This window comes from Diabrotica undecimpunctata, chromosome 7, assembly GCF_040954645.1.
Source record: "Diabrotica undecimpunctata isolate CICGRU chromosome 7, icDiaUnde3, whole genome shotgun sequence".
Lineage (NCBI taxonomy): Eukaryota > Metazoa > Arthropoda > Insecta > Coleoptera > Chrysomelidae > Diabrotica > Diabrotica undecimpunctata.
Genome location: NC_092809.1, coordinates 105,963,898 through 105,978,190, shown reverse-complemented (window position 1 = coordinate 105,978,190; position 14,293 = coordinate 105,963,898). Strand labels below are relative to the sequence as shown.

Sequence of the window (14,293 nt, the reverse complement as noted above, 5' to 3'; positions counted from 1 at the left end):
ATAGAAGCTGACAAATCTACTATGTCTAGGATTGTGAAGAAAGTTACAGGATGCTTGGCATCTTTACGGCCTAATTATATTAAGATGCCACAAACCGAACCAACCATAAATCAAAGACAACAGCAATTTTACCAAATTTCTAGATTTCCTAGAGTCATTGGGGCGATTGATGGTTGTCATGTAAAAATAATTCGTCCAGGTAAATATAAATCAAAATTCAAAAAATAACCATTGCAAAATGAAATGTTTTTGTAGGGGGAGAAGATGGTGAAATCTATAGAAATAGAAAATCATATTTTTCCATAAATGTTCAAGCAGTAGCCAGTGCAAATTTTTTATTTCAAGACATAGTAGCTAGATGGCCAGGTTCTGCCCATGACTCAACAATTTTCAATAATAGCAGGATAAAACAGAGATTTGAAGAAGGAGAATTTGGAAACAGCATCTTGTTAGGTATCTATACTTTTAATCTACTGTAATTTACTTTGATACATCATAAATCCTACAAACATGTTGCACCCATGATAAAAAATATTGTGGGCCAAAATAAAATATGTTTACAGCATTTTACCATCATAATTTTTATTTTAGGAGATAGCGGATATATGGTGCACAACTATCTACTGACTCCTTTCTTAAATCCAACTACCGAAGGTGAAAGGCAATACAACATTAGCTTAGTTCAAAGCAGGGTAAAGGTGGAAAACACATTTGGTATTTGGAAGAGGAGGTTTCCTATTTTGGCATATGGTTGTCGTTTAAAACTTCAAACAACTTTAAATATTATTGTTGCAACTGCAGTTTTGCATAATATTGCACAATTAAATGGGGAACCTGAACCCCCTCTTGATAATATTAATGCAGAAGAGTTTGAAGAACTTATACAAAATGGTAATATACCTGCAGCACTAGTCCCTAATAATGTTATTAGGGATTTTCGAAGGGAGCTTGTCGACAATTATTTTAATAGAATATAAACATTATTTAGATATAAGGAACTGTAGCTGTAAGTTTGATTTCTTAACCTTTCCAATTTATTGCTAGTCTGTACATGGTAGTGAATCCTAGTTTTAAGTTTAATGTATATATTTATTAATAAAATTTAATCATTTTTTTTTATTTTTACCTGTATCTGTTACTCTTAAATAAATAAAACAAGGAGAGTTACTACTTAAGATATAATAAATATTCATTCCATAATCATTTTTTTATTTTCACCTCTATCTGTTACACTCTTAAATAAATAAAATAAGGAGAGTTACTACTTAAGATATAATTCATATTTAAATTCAGAAAAAAAACTATAATATCGTCTGATATCATAGTTTATCATCATAAAGAAAAACTCATTAAGTACACATTTCAGGAAATGACAGCTTTGCCACTGTTAAAAGGTTGTAGCATTTTTGCAAGAAAAGGTCAACAACCGCCATAATCAGCCATATAATATAGCAAAACCTATATAATATAGATTATGCTATTGGTTGATTGAGATAGGTGGTCAATTACTGTAATGTATACTTAATGACTTTTTGTTATTAACGTATGACACAGCATTCAAAAAATATACTTATTTAAATTAGCATATGAACATAAAAAAATCTTAAGACTGTTTTAATTTCTTTTCTGCGACTTGTCTTTCTAACTTAAACATTTTTTCTTTATGTTCATATACTAGTTGAAATAGTTTTCGCTTATTCAACATTTCTTCTCTCAGCATTTCTGCCTGTATTTTTAAAACTTCAACTTTAGCATCTTCTACAGCAGAATTCCTTTTTACTGGCCTCCTTTTTTGAACCCACTGCCGGTTTGCCCTTCTCTTTTGAATATTGCTGTCTTCTACACTGCGTTCTTCTACCACATGTTCTTCCACATCACTTATATTATGGTTTTGGTTGTATTGTGGGTGATTGTCATTTGCCATATATGTGTTTGTAGATGCTGTAATTTTTTTACAATACTTTATTATACTATTTTTAACATGATTTAATAATTACTTTTATTATTGATAATAAACTTGTACATACATTGAGACAAAACGTCACAGTCGTTCTCATTGTCGAGACCAGATATTGTTTTAGTATTCACCACTTCTAAAATAATTGTCTCATCCATATCTTTTATCTCTGGAGCTGGAGGTCCCCCTCCCGTCTTATATAACTGCCGTCGTGATTCTGCAGCCTTCTTTCTTAGGTCCTGCTTAATATTTGACCACTGCTTCCTTAAGGAAGATTCATCTCGGTGAACATTTCTTAGCTAAAAATACATTACAATACAATTATCGAGTTACACTATTATTTCTTATTACAATTAATATATGATGCAAATTTAACATAAAATTTTCTCAAGGCTACCTTCTATTAGAATCGACTTTTATTTTTAGTGATAATTCCGTTAGATCAAATGAGTTTAGAATTAATGAGAAATATATTAAATAAGTTGTTTAGTAAACACACTTATTACATATCAAATCATATATTAAAACTTACCTTTTCGTTAAATTGCATTGTGATATGATTCCAGGCTTCATCCTTTTCCCTATTGCTCACAGCATTAGTGGTTTTATTTTCTATTATGTGTTTGTTTACCTGTACTAGGTGAACAAGTAAATTTTTTTCGTCAGGAGTATAATTAATTCTCTTTTTGTCCATTTTTAAAATTAAATTAAATTGAAAGTTTGTAGATACTGAAATGAAAATTGCGCGGGACAAAATAAACCTAAAAACGTCACTTAATAATTTACAATTGACAAGTTACATGGTTGCCACGTGAATTGCATCTTAAATTTCATCTTAGTTAAGACGTACTTAGATAAGAATCGAAAATTATGGTGCAACGTAAATGAAAGTTAAGGTGGCCCTAGCTATAAGCGGAGCTGGGCTAAGCTGGAGCTTAAGATCTGTTGGTGCAACCAGGCATTAATGGACTTGGTTTAAAGTACCTCTTTTTTTTTATATGGAATCCAGGTTTGGAGTAAATTTACCCACCTGCAACTAGTTCTTCACCAGAGGACCTTCCAGGGAAACCTACAGAAACCGGCAGGAAGAACTTAGTTTTATCTTTTTGTTTCTTGTTTAAATATCTTTAATAACATTACGTCCTCTTCAAGGTTTTAACTTTTATATCATTAATAATAATTACATTTACTTTTCCTAAAACAATAGTCAGTACAATTTAATTAAATTATTTATTGTCTACCAAGGGATGAGATTTTGACTCTCCCTTGAATCTCTCTTCATCAGGTTATCGTGTGCACACATATCCGGAGAGTTTCATTTCATTTCAAACTTAAACATCTATTAAACGAAAACTAAACTATTATATTAGTGAGTAGTATTTTATATTTATATTATCTTATATTTTATTTTATACTATTTATACATAATTATTAAGTATAACCTCTGTCAAAATTTAACATTAATAGGTACGTTAGGGGGGAAATTGTTTATCATTATATTCTGGGATTTTACTGTAAATATAGATAAGTTAATTGTATATAAGAGGTGATGGGTCATATATAAGTGTTTAAAATAGTCTGTACATAAAATTGGTATTTATTAAAGTTGGGTTAAAACAATTCAATATTTCAATTAGTACCTATCTTTCATATTTCAGCAATACAAGATATCTCGGAAGAAAACATTTAACTTCCTGGCGCCCAAACATTCAGTAGAGCAACTTTATCTTTCATCTGTTTATTTCTTGGTGGTTTTCTTGTCATTAGTTCTTATATCTTACGGTCTCTGTAGGGCATGCAAATTGGCCGAATCCCTCTTTGAGTGTCGAGTGGTCATTCTCCTGCATAGTCGCTAGCCAGCATTAATTTTATTATATTTTAAAATTCATATATACCCTTTATTTATTTCTTTTACATAATTCTCTTCCATCTTCTGTTATTCCACATATTAGTTCGTTGGTGTATAAAGGTACATTTTAGAGTTTACCCTATTTCTACACTGCACATTTTTGCTACACATTCCTCATTTTTGTTACATTTCACTCTTTCATCAATATTTGTTACAGTCAAATTTCTTGTTACATTACTCATTCTTGTTACAATCTGATCTCATCATGAAACCGTTCTGAAAAATGTATAAATCTATTTTGAATAATAAAATTTACCTTCCTTTATGCAAAGAAGTTTTGTGCATCTTCACAAGGATCTTCTAATCTCTCCAAAAGCGTATGATCTTCATGGGCGGTAAATATATATTAAATATTTTTGGTCTTCAAGAACCTTGCTTTCTTTCGTGAGTTTCTTGTTTTCTCCATCTTTTATTAATATTAAAAACTGTTATTCTGGGTACGTTAAAATGGTTCCCTACGGCAGATAGTAACCAACCATCTTCTAATTTCGTTACAATTCTTGCTTTTAGTTCTTTGCTAGCATGTGGAGCCATTTTTTTGAGGTTGAACAGAATAAGTTATCTGACAAATTTAAAGTTTTGGCAGTGACAGTAGCAGTAAGTAAATAATAAGTATTTATCCATTAACATACACTGCTGTATTTTCTACAAAATAAACTTTAAGAGTCGTATCAGTTTTTTTAGGAACCAGCTGTACATATAGAAACACCCAACCGAACCTTTGAACGAACACTCTTGTCGTTTCTATATGCTTGGCATGTACTTCTCTGTTCTAGTGACCCATAGAAAAAAATAAAAATACCATGGTAAATGTTTACATTTTAAATTTTAAATTTGACTAGGTAACCGATTTTAAAAATACAGAAATACATAATTTATAAGTGACAAAAATAAATAACTAAAACAATGGCACCATTTCGGTAATTATACTGGTAATTAGTGTTCTAACCATTAACAATGCCTAAATTTGAATATAAATGGTTATTTAAAAAGTTAGACAATTTTAACAAAAACTATTATTGCCAAAACATGAGATATCTCATAATCGCATTTTCATGAGTCTTTGTTAACTATATTCAAATTTTCTTTCTAACGTTAGTAGGTCCAATTGTATTTGTGAAGATAACCGTGAAAATATTTACACAGATCAGTGAATTAAAGACAACTGGCCATTTAGATTTACAACAATTATTTTGGAAACGACCACACACTACAGGTGATACACTGACGTAACAAAGACTATTGTTATTAATATATGCTAATGCTTGAATATCGGTTAAGAGCTTTTAGTTTTGTTGAAAATTATTAATTTATTTTACTTGTCAAAACAATAACAATGAATATGTACGGATATTATAAAACATTGACTATACGGATATTACAAAATACTGAGTCAGGAAAAACTATTTTCACCTGCATTGTGGAGTGATTAAAAACAATAGAATTGCACTGAAATGACTGATAAAACAACACACCTATTGGACTAATATTAAGAGTATATTATATGGTGTGAACTCAAGAAAAATATTAACACAATATAATTATATTACAATGTAATAGGGTTGGAACTCCAAAAAAAATTAATAATATTGTTACGTCCTTCTGTGGATTTAGAGAATAAGTGAAATAAAAGTCATTTACCTAACTTTATTTTAATTCGCTCAACTATAAAGACTCACTAAATACCATAAATTCTAGTTACATTAATAATTATCCATTATAATTCTCACGGATATCGCTTTACAAAACAGACACTTCGCTAATCACATAACACTGATTTATTAAAGGCTGCGGGGGACTCTTCAGGTGAATGACATTCGGCTTACTCTGCGGCTTCAATTGCATCCTATATACAAGGAGGTTTATCTTCTTAGTGACCAGATATAGTCCCTTCCAGGCCGCTACAACTTGGGACTTAGACATTTCTTTCCCGTTGGTTGGTAGAGCCAGACTGCATCACCCTCCTTGAAGCTAACGGGAGTGGATTTCTGATAGAACTAACCTTTATCCGGTCCAGATAAGTAGCTGTTGATGGTCCGATTATTTCTTTCGACCAGTCCATCGGACTGAGGAGGAAACGGTCGTCCTGGTCTTCTTAATTCTCAGCAAAGCCATCATGGTCATCCAAACTTCCGATTCATAGTTGCGCCTAGTCGTGATGAAACAGAAGTTGAACCCCATGTAGGGAAACGACATTCTCAATCAACGACCATCAAAATACTTATTGGCCATCAAAATATTTCTGGTCTCTGGAAATGGTCCTAGATTGTCGACAGCAACTCGTTCCCATGTAGCCTCGGTGATGTATTGTTGGAGTTTTCCCCTAAATTTTGTTTTGGGTCCGTTCTTGGTTCGTTTGCACCATTCCTCCACATCTTGGCGACAATTAATCTAGTAATACCTCTGATGGACTCTGGCCAGAGTTCTGTTGATCCCAAAATGCTCCCCGGAGCGGCTACAATAGAGTTTTGCAAGCACATCCTCTACATATGTCCTTCGGAGAACAACTTGAGGCATTGTATTCTGCAGTAAGGGTAAGTTTATAATGATCTAACTATCCCTTCACCATCAAAGTCAAACTCAACATCATTTTTTGTCCCTTTGAGGTTTTTGCTAAAGTATACAACGCAGGTATTATCGGCATACATTTATAGTGTAACTCCAAATGGCAATGTTATAATTAAATTAGCACAAATCCAGGAACAGCGTTGGTCCAAGAGAATCTCAACACTCAATACTGGACACTTGACTATTTACCCTGTTAACAAAGGTAATTACACATTACAATTCCAATACAGATAATAACAGCATGTGATCAACTGTATCAAAGGCTTTCTTTAAGTGAAGCGAAACGAATATACAAGATTGACCTTTATCAATAAAAGCTGTTATAAGATCAGTGCTTTTGCTGTTGTTGTACTGCTGCCCTGTCTAAATCCATCCTAGCCTTTATATAAGAAATTTTCATCGTCTAGATAACGCAGTTTTACCCTTCAATTTATCTATTATATCATCAATTTCCTTCTGTGTTGTGAGCTCCGAGACAACATTTTCTTTATTAATAGTGGTCTTGGTGAAAAATATCCAGATTGTTGAATGGCCTGAGCAAGTTCTGAACCAACTGTAGCAAAGTAGTTGTTGAGCTTGTTAGAAATGAGGTTAGGATCATTAAGAACTAAATTGTCTATAATAAGTTTTTAAATCGTTGTTGTTTTTTTTGTTACCTTTTAATTATGTATTATGGTGTTGAGTATACTTAATTTTTTTGGATCATTGTCTGCTGCTGTTATCTCCATTTAATAACAATCTCTTATTCTATGTTCAATATTTTCTGTGAGTGTCTTCTGAGATGTTTTATAAAGTTGAAGTAGTATTGAGGTACACCATAGACCGTTTGTAGTGATAGTGTTCTAATTTTAGTATGTCAATATTAAACCAGGGGGCACTATTTTTTCGAAAACGATTTTTTAGCCTAACTTGTACGATGTTTCTTTGAAATGTTCGGATGATTTAATCACAATAAATATTAGGGTAGTCTCAGATTTTTTCAAGTAATTGAAGTAACTACCACTTAAATTTGTCTTTATTTAGCCCATTAATGATACAATAGTGTTCAGATTAATTGGACTGGGTGACTGCACAAGATTTGATTTTGGTGATTACTGATACATGCTTCTACAATTTCAAATTTATAATTTGCCTTAGTATTGGTGAATTTATATTACTTGTGACTCTAGTAGGTATACTTTTATTTACAGAAAAAAAAGCATTAGCAGTAAGCAAGCCTTCAAGATCACTTCTTGATTTAGTACTTGATAGATAGTCCACATTGATATCCCCCATAATCCAATATTTCATGTTCAGCTCATTCAACATGTCAAGTTTATTTTCTAGAATAGATAAAATTCATTTACGCTAAAATCCCGTAGTCTATATATTGCACCAACAATTAAATTAACTTTTTTAAAGTAAACAAATAACATTGAATATGTATCAGCATACCGAGTAATTTCGCTAACTACGTAGACATCTTTTATTAAAATAACACCACCGCGATCTTGCTTTTCTTTACTAACATAACCTACATTTCTTCTTTTAGATAACACCATGACTTCGTTATTATCACAATATCAAGTATAATTAATTGGTTACATAAGATTGATTTCAATCTCTTTAAGTTTATTTCTCATTGAGCGGCTATTCATATACTGCTCTTCAGACTAAATTTTTCAAACTATCCAACTTTTCGAAACTATCAAATAAATAAGCTTGAATATTCTGATTCATAGCCATTTTGTTCAATATTTTATTATAATCCAACTATTGTTTCCTCACATGTTATTGGTATAGGAGTGCTTTCATCTTCTTTTCTCACATAGATTTTCCCATTTCTAATTCGTAGATATTTATAACCTTTTCGTTTTTTAGCTTTGTAGGCTAGATTAAACAAATTTCTGTCATCTTGTGTAAGATGCTCATTGACATATACTTAGGTTTTAGTTTATTATTTTTGTTACAGCTAAATAGCAGAATGTTTGTTACAGCAGAACTATATAAGCTACACAAAAATACCCTTAATATCAAAGAATTTGTCTACGAAAAATGTATAGGAAGACCCAGATGGTAAAATACTAAAATTGCGGTAGATAAATCCGAACTAGACTGAATCACAACTTACTGTCAGCTATTAGGCTATTAAAACGGGACATTAAAAATTATTATTATTGAACACTTGCCTAGAGACGATGATTTAGAAAGAAATATACTTTTAAGCACTGTCTACAATATCTCTACTCTCATGAGACTAAATAACTCATGAATGTAGAGTCCTGACAGGACTATGACATTGGACAGGCGGCACAAGGTCTCACTACATATATAGAGGTTAAGCACTTGAGATTAGGTTATGATGACACTGTATTACTAAAAGTAATAATAATAAAGATGTACAACAGTGCTTATTAAACATTATTACATGGCGCAGCCTTGTGGTTAATGAAGCCTGCTGCTTCCAAAATAAATGAAAACAAGAAGTTGTTAGAATTAGAGCAATATGGAGTTTAGAATAACTCAACCATTATCATTTGAAGGTAACGTGGCTGAAAACTTTCGGCGATTCAAACAGTCATTTGAAATTTACCTCATGGCCAGTGACAAGGCCGGAAAGGAAGACACAGTAAAAATTGCTCTACTGTTAAAATTTTTAGGAGATGAAATTGTATGATACAGTATTGGGTGAATTAGAGAATTATTTCACCCCTAAAAAGAATGTGATCTACGAAAGATTTTTATTCTACAATAGAAAACAAGAGGAAGGAGAGCTATTTGATACTGACCTAACTGACTTGCGTAAATTGGCAAAAAATTGTGAATTTGGAGATGTTTTAGACTCAATGATCAGGGATAGACTAGTTTTAGGAACAATCAATAAAGATCTACAAGAAAAAATGTTGCAGAATCACGAGTTAACCTTACAAAAGGTAATAGACATGTGTAGAGCATAGGAAATTTCAAAAATACAGTTTAAAGAAGTTCAGTCAAGTCAAACACTTAATGTTTATTCTGTAAAAGGGGGAAATGGTAATCAAACAGCAAGGGGGAAAGCTTCGAATAACAACTTTAATACTGGAAGAAGCAAAAGATGGGAACAGGAGGAAAACTCAAGGAAAAGTGGTCAGTGCAGAAAATGTGGTCGTGATCATGAGTTCCGAAGGTGTCCAGCATTTGGTAAAATGTGCAATAAGTGTTTGTATTACAACCATTTCGCGAAAATGTGTAACAACAGGATCATAAGAGAAGTTCAGGAGATTCAAGAAGTATATATGGACAGTAAAGAGGAAGAATTTATGGTAACATCAATTGAGGTAAATGAAATAAAGAAAATAAGGAATGGTCTGAAAGGTTAGTAATTGAGCAATATGGAATAGACTTTCAAATAGATACAGGTTCACAGGTTAACATTATATCAATCTACTTTTTGAATAAAATCAATAAAAATCATGAGATAAATCAGTACAAAATAAGGTTAGAAGCTTATGGGGAGTATAAAATAAAACCTGTGGGTATTATTACACTAAAATGTTTATTTAAAGGGAACATATTTCAACTAGAATTTGTTATAGTTAAAGAGAACCTTATGCCAATATACCAAAGAGTTACTAATGTTGAGGTACTTCGTCGCATGTGTAAACAAAAAGAATTACTAAGAATAATCAAAGAGAGGAAAATGCAATACTTGGGTCATGTGCTGAGAGGCGAAAGATATGAATTACTTCAAGTTATACTGGAAGGAAAAGTACAGGGCAAAAGATCAGTAGGAAGACGCCAGAACTCGTGGCTGAAAGACCTGAGGAGATGGTTCGACCGCTCATCCGCAGAGATCTTTCGCGCAGCAGTTTCCAAAACTACAATTGCCATTTGGATCGCCAACCTTCGAAAGGAGACGGAGCAATGAGAAGAAGAAGATGCCAATTTTAGGTTTAAAATCATTTTCAGATTTGATACAAAGAGTAGATAACATAGATTTAAATATAACAAAAAATGACGTTATTAAACAAAATATTGATGTATTCACTGGATTAGGTAAATCACCTGATTTAGATAAAGTTAACGATATTATAAATTTGAAACAACCCAATAATAAAAAAGAGTTGCAAAGAATACTGGGCATGATCAATTACCATAGAATTTTATACCAAATTTATCGGATCTATCAGCCCCATTAAGAGAATTGTTAAAAAAGAATACAGTTTGGATGTGGACTAGAAGTCACACACACTCATTTAATTTAATAAAAAAGTTAATTTGCTCACCACCAGTTCTTGCAAATTTTGATAAAAATATTCCAATAATAATTCAAACAGATTCAAGTCAAAATGGTGTTGGATGTGTATTATTACAAAATTTTAAACCTGTATCTTTTGCGTCTAGATCTTTAACCGATTGTGAAACCAGATTTAACCAGATTGAAAAGGAACTAAACGCAATTCTATTTTCTTGTACTAAATTTCATAATTATATTTATGGTAGAGAAGTTAAGGTTTTCACAGATCATAAGCCATTGATTTCCATAATGAGGAAAGGCATAGCAGAAGTATGTAGACTCTCCTAGACTACAACGTATGAAGGTGAACTTATTAAAATATAACTTAACTGTAGAATATAAGCCAGACAAGGAAATGCTGATAGCTGATTTGTTATCTCGAAATTTTTTGAAGAAAAAGATGGAGGATGATGCTTTTGTAACGGAAATAGTGCATACATTAAATATAACAGAAGAAAGGAGACAGGAATTTATAGCTGAAACTAAATAGGATAAGAAGCTTCCAATAATTAGATATTTTTGTGAAAAAGGGTGGCCCTCATGTGCATCGAGGGTACCTTACATAGTAAAAGATTATTTTAATATTAAGCATGACGTTTACTCATTAAATTAATGATTTGATGTTTTATAGGGACAGAGTCATAGTTCCGGATTCTTTGCGGCAGAGGATGTTAAAGTTGCTTCATGAAACACACTTTGGGGTTACAAAAACACAGCAAAGAGCGAGACAGGTATTGTTCTGGCCAAATATGAATAAGGACATAGTGGATTTGGTTAGAAATTGTGTTGATTGTGAGAAATATCAGAGAAAGAATGTTAAAGAGCCGGTAATACTAAGAGAAATTCCAGAACTGCTATTTGAAATGCTAGTGGCTGATATTTGTAAATTTGGAGGAGCATCTTATTTAATTGTAATGGATTATCTCATAAAGTGGATTGAAATTGTTCCAAATGCTGTTCCATTGCAGTCCAAAACATCCCAGTCAATAATAAGTTCGTTTAAGACTATGTTTGCCACTCATGGGACTCATTTGGAAGTCGGATCTGATAATATTATGCCTTTTGGCTCTAAGGAATCTCGAGAATTCTCTAAGGAATGGAACTTTAAATTTGTGACATCTAGCCCTAGATATTCTAGAGCAAATGACCAGGCAGAACGAGCTGTCCAGATAGTTAAAAATATTTTCAGGAAGTGTGAAGATCTTCAGTTAGCCTTATTAGAATATAGGAACACACCACTGTTATAATCAGACAAATCCCCAGCACAACTCTTGAATAGTCGTAGACTTAGAGGCGAACTTCCAGTTTTACATGAAAAATATTTACCAGAAGAGGTATACCTAAAAAATGAAAAGAATAAATTGGATAATAAAAGAAAATTGTAAAAGCACTACTATGATAGAAATACAGTTACAAAAGAAGAATAAAGCGTAGGGGATAATGTGGTTATAAGAGAAGATCTGCAATGGAAACCTGCTATGGTTAGACGAGGTTTACAAGAGCCAAGATCATGTGTTGTTGAGAAAGAAAATGGGATACTTGTAAGAAGAAATAGCTATCACTTGAGACCATCTAATAATATGCCTAAACATCATATTAACCTAGCAGATGATTTTGATCACAATCAGAATTACAGACCTTCAACATCAACGGCCTGTTAGAGTGAAATACCGAATCAGTTTCCTACCAAAAGTAAAAGATTAATTAAACCCCCATCTAGATATAATGATTTTGAGTTGTACTAGTTTTGCAATCAGTATTGTTATTAGTTTTTATTTTAGAATGTTTTTATTCTTAGTTCATTGTTGTAATTTCAATGTTTTATTAAAAGGAAAAAATGTCATGGGACTGAATAGCTAACGAATGTAAAGTTCTGACAGGACTATGACATGGGACAGGCGGCACAAGGTCTCGTGTCATAGATAGAGGTTAAGCACTTGAGATTAGGTTATGAAACGAAAGAAGAAGAAGATGACACTGTATTACTGAAAGTAATAATAATAGAGATGTACAACAGTCCGTATTAAACATTATTACATCTACAATGTTCCATTTACTGACAAAACGTGCAAATTGTTGATTAAAAACATTAACAATGTTGTCAAGCTTGGTATTGCTATATAAAATCATATATTAAAAGCATGAGCTAGATAAAATTCATAATATTACAGTATGTTGATTCTCGTCGTGTTACTTCGAACTTAACAAATACAATAATGCTGGGTAATAGATTTTGTTGCTTTCTCTTTTTCATTTAATATTATTACCAATACATGCTATGTTAATAATTTATTAAACTATATTTTTATGTAAAATAGTTTGTCTCACTGAAATTACCTACAAATACATAAATATAAAAGAAGAACGTGTGAATGGATAGCGGGAATTCTTCTCACCTAAGCTCATGGCTAAAAAGTGAAGGCCATAAAGCACGTCCTGCAGACTTGTCTCCAACCGAAATTAACGAGCGATTGTTTTCGCTAATTTGATAACAAAATTAATTGCTTGTCAATCGTAGTATTTACAACGAAGCCTGCTCGGAACTGGTTCCTTTCAAATAATTCTTTCTTTTTTGCTTCTTATCTGGTAACATAAGTTCACACCGCATTTGTCTGGAATTTTGTCTTTTGTTTGTGTGTTTTGCATAATGCGCTGTTCGGTCTAGTTTTTTACTTTTTTATTTACATATAAAAGGTATCAACTAATAAAAAGGCAAAGATTATTCCGAAGATTTTGATTTTTTATTTACTTCTTGCAATTTACAATAGACTCATTAAATATGTAGAATAATTAGTAAATATAATGTAAAAGAAGGTCTTAACTCAGGTACATCCATCCATTATTGGTTCACTGTTTTAAGTACCGAATGAACCAATTATCTCGGAAACGGTTTGCACGATTTTTATAGATCCTGGTGTGTAAATGAGGTTTCTCACCAAAGCCGGGCCGAGCGTGACCAGATGAAGCCGAGCCATTTTGAGCAGTCCTACCTACCGCTAATTTGAGCGTTTTCTGCCGCGCAGATTCTGCCATTTTTCAATCAAGTTCCATGTTCCAACACATAATCATCTTTGGCTCGACAATCCTCTGTGGATCTTGGCCTGATCTAAGATTATTATCTCTAAGTCGGTCTCAACTCCATCTAACCACCTAATTCGCGGTCGGCCTCTGCTTCCTCTTCCTATAGGTGTTCCTGTCGATAGCTTTTAAACAATCATATTGTCAGGCATTCGTATTATGTGTCCGGCCCATCTAGCTGTGTTTTAGTGAACGTTAAACGTTTTAATAAACATGATTCATTAGAGTTAGTATAATTCGAAATTAAATCTTTTACGCCACTGTCCTTGATCATTTATAGCTCCAAATATTTTGCGGAGTGTCTTACGCTCGAATAAGTTTTCATACTGTATGTGAGGACCGGCCTCAGCAGTTTGTTTTGTATATAATAATTTTGGTTTTTCTTTGGATATTTCTTGAGTGGAATTATTTTTGGAGTCCATAGTATGCCCTATTTGTAAGGTTTATTTTTCTTTTAATTTCTTCGCTTGTTTTATTGATAGTAGTCACTAGCGAGCCATGGTATGTAAAGCTGTCAACACGTTTA

The 14,293-nt window shown here is 32.4% G+C and overlaps 3 protein-coding genes across 3 annotated transcripts; 2 read left to right on the top strand and 1 right to left on the bottom strand.

Annotated features, from left to right (window-relative positions):
* Positions 1 to 1,603: 1,603 nt before the first annotated feature.
* On the bottom strand, positions 1,604 to 2,674 carry LOC140446587 (uncharacterized). Its single transcript, XM_072539153.1, has 3 exons — positions 2,490 to 2,674; positions 2,028 to 2,256; positions 1,604 to 1,941 (listed from the first exon to the last, which is right to left on the bottom strand). Exons 1-3 carry the CDS (start codon positions 2,649 to 2,651, stop codon positions 1,604 to 1,606), a joined length of 729 nt encoding a protein of 242 aa, XP_072395254.1. The 5' UTR covers positions 2,652 to 2,674.
* A 3,681-nt stretch (positions 2,675 to 6,355) lies between these two features.
* Positions 6,356 to 11,377, top strand: LOC140446586 (uncharacterized). The gene is made up of 4 exons (XM_072539152.1): positions 6,356 to 6,400; positions 9,074 to 9,346; positions 9,389 to 9,730; positions 11,321 to 11,377. The coding sequence occupies exons 1-4, from the start codon at positions 6,356 to 6,358 to the stop codon at positions 11,375 to 11,377; spliced, it is 717 nt and encodes a 238-aa protein (XP_072395253.1).
* A 61-nt stretch (positions 11,378 to 11,438) lies between these two features.
* LOC140446585 (uncharacterized) lies at positions 11,439 to 11,936 on the top strand. Its single transcript, XM_072539151.1, has one exon. It carries the CDS (start codon positions 11,439 to 11,441, stop codon positions 11,934 to 11,936), a length of 498 nt encoding a protein of 165 aa, XP_072395252.1.
* Positions 11,937 to 14,293: the final 2,357 nt, after the last annotated feature.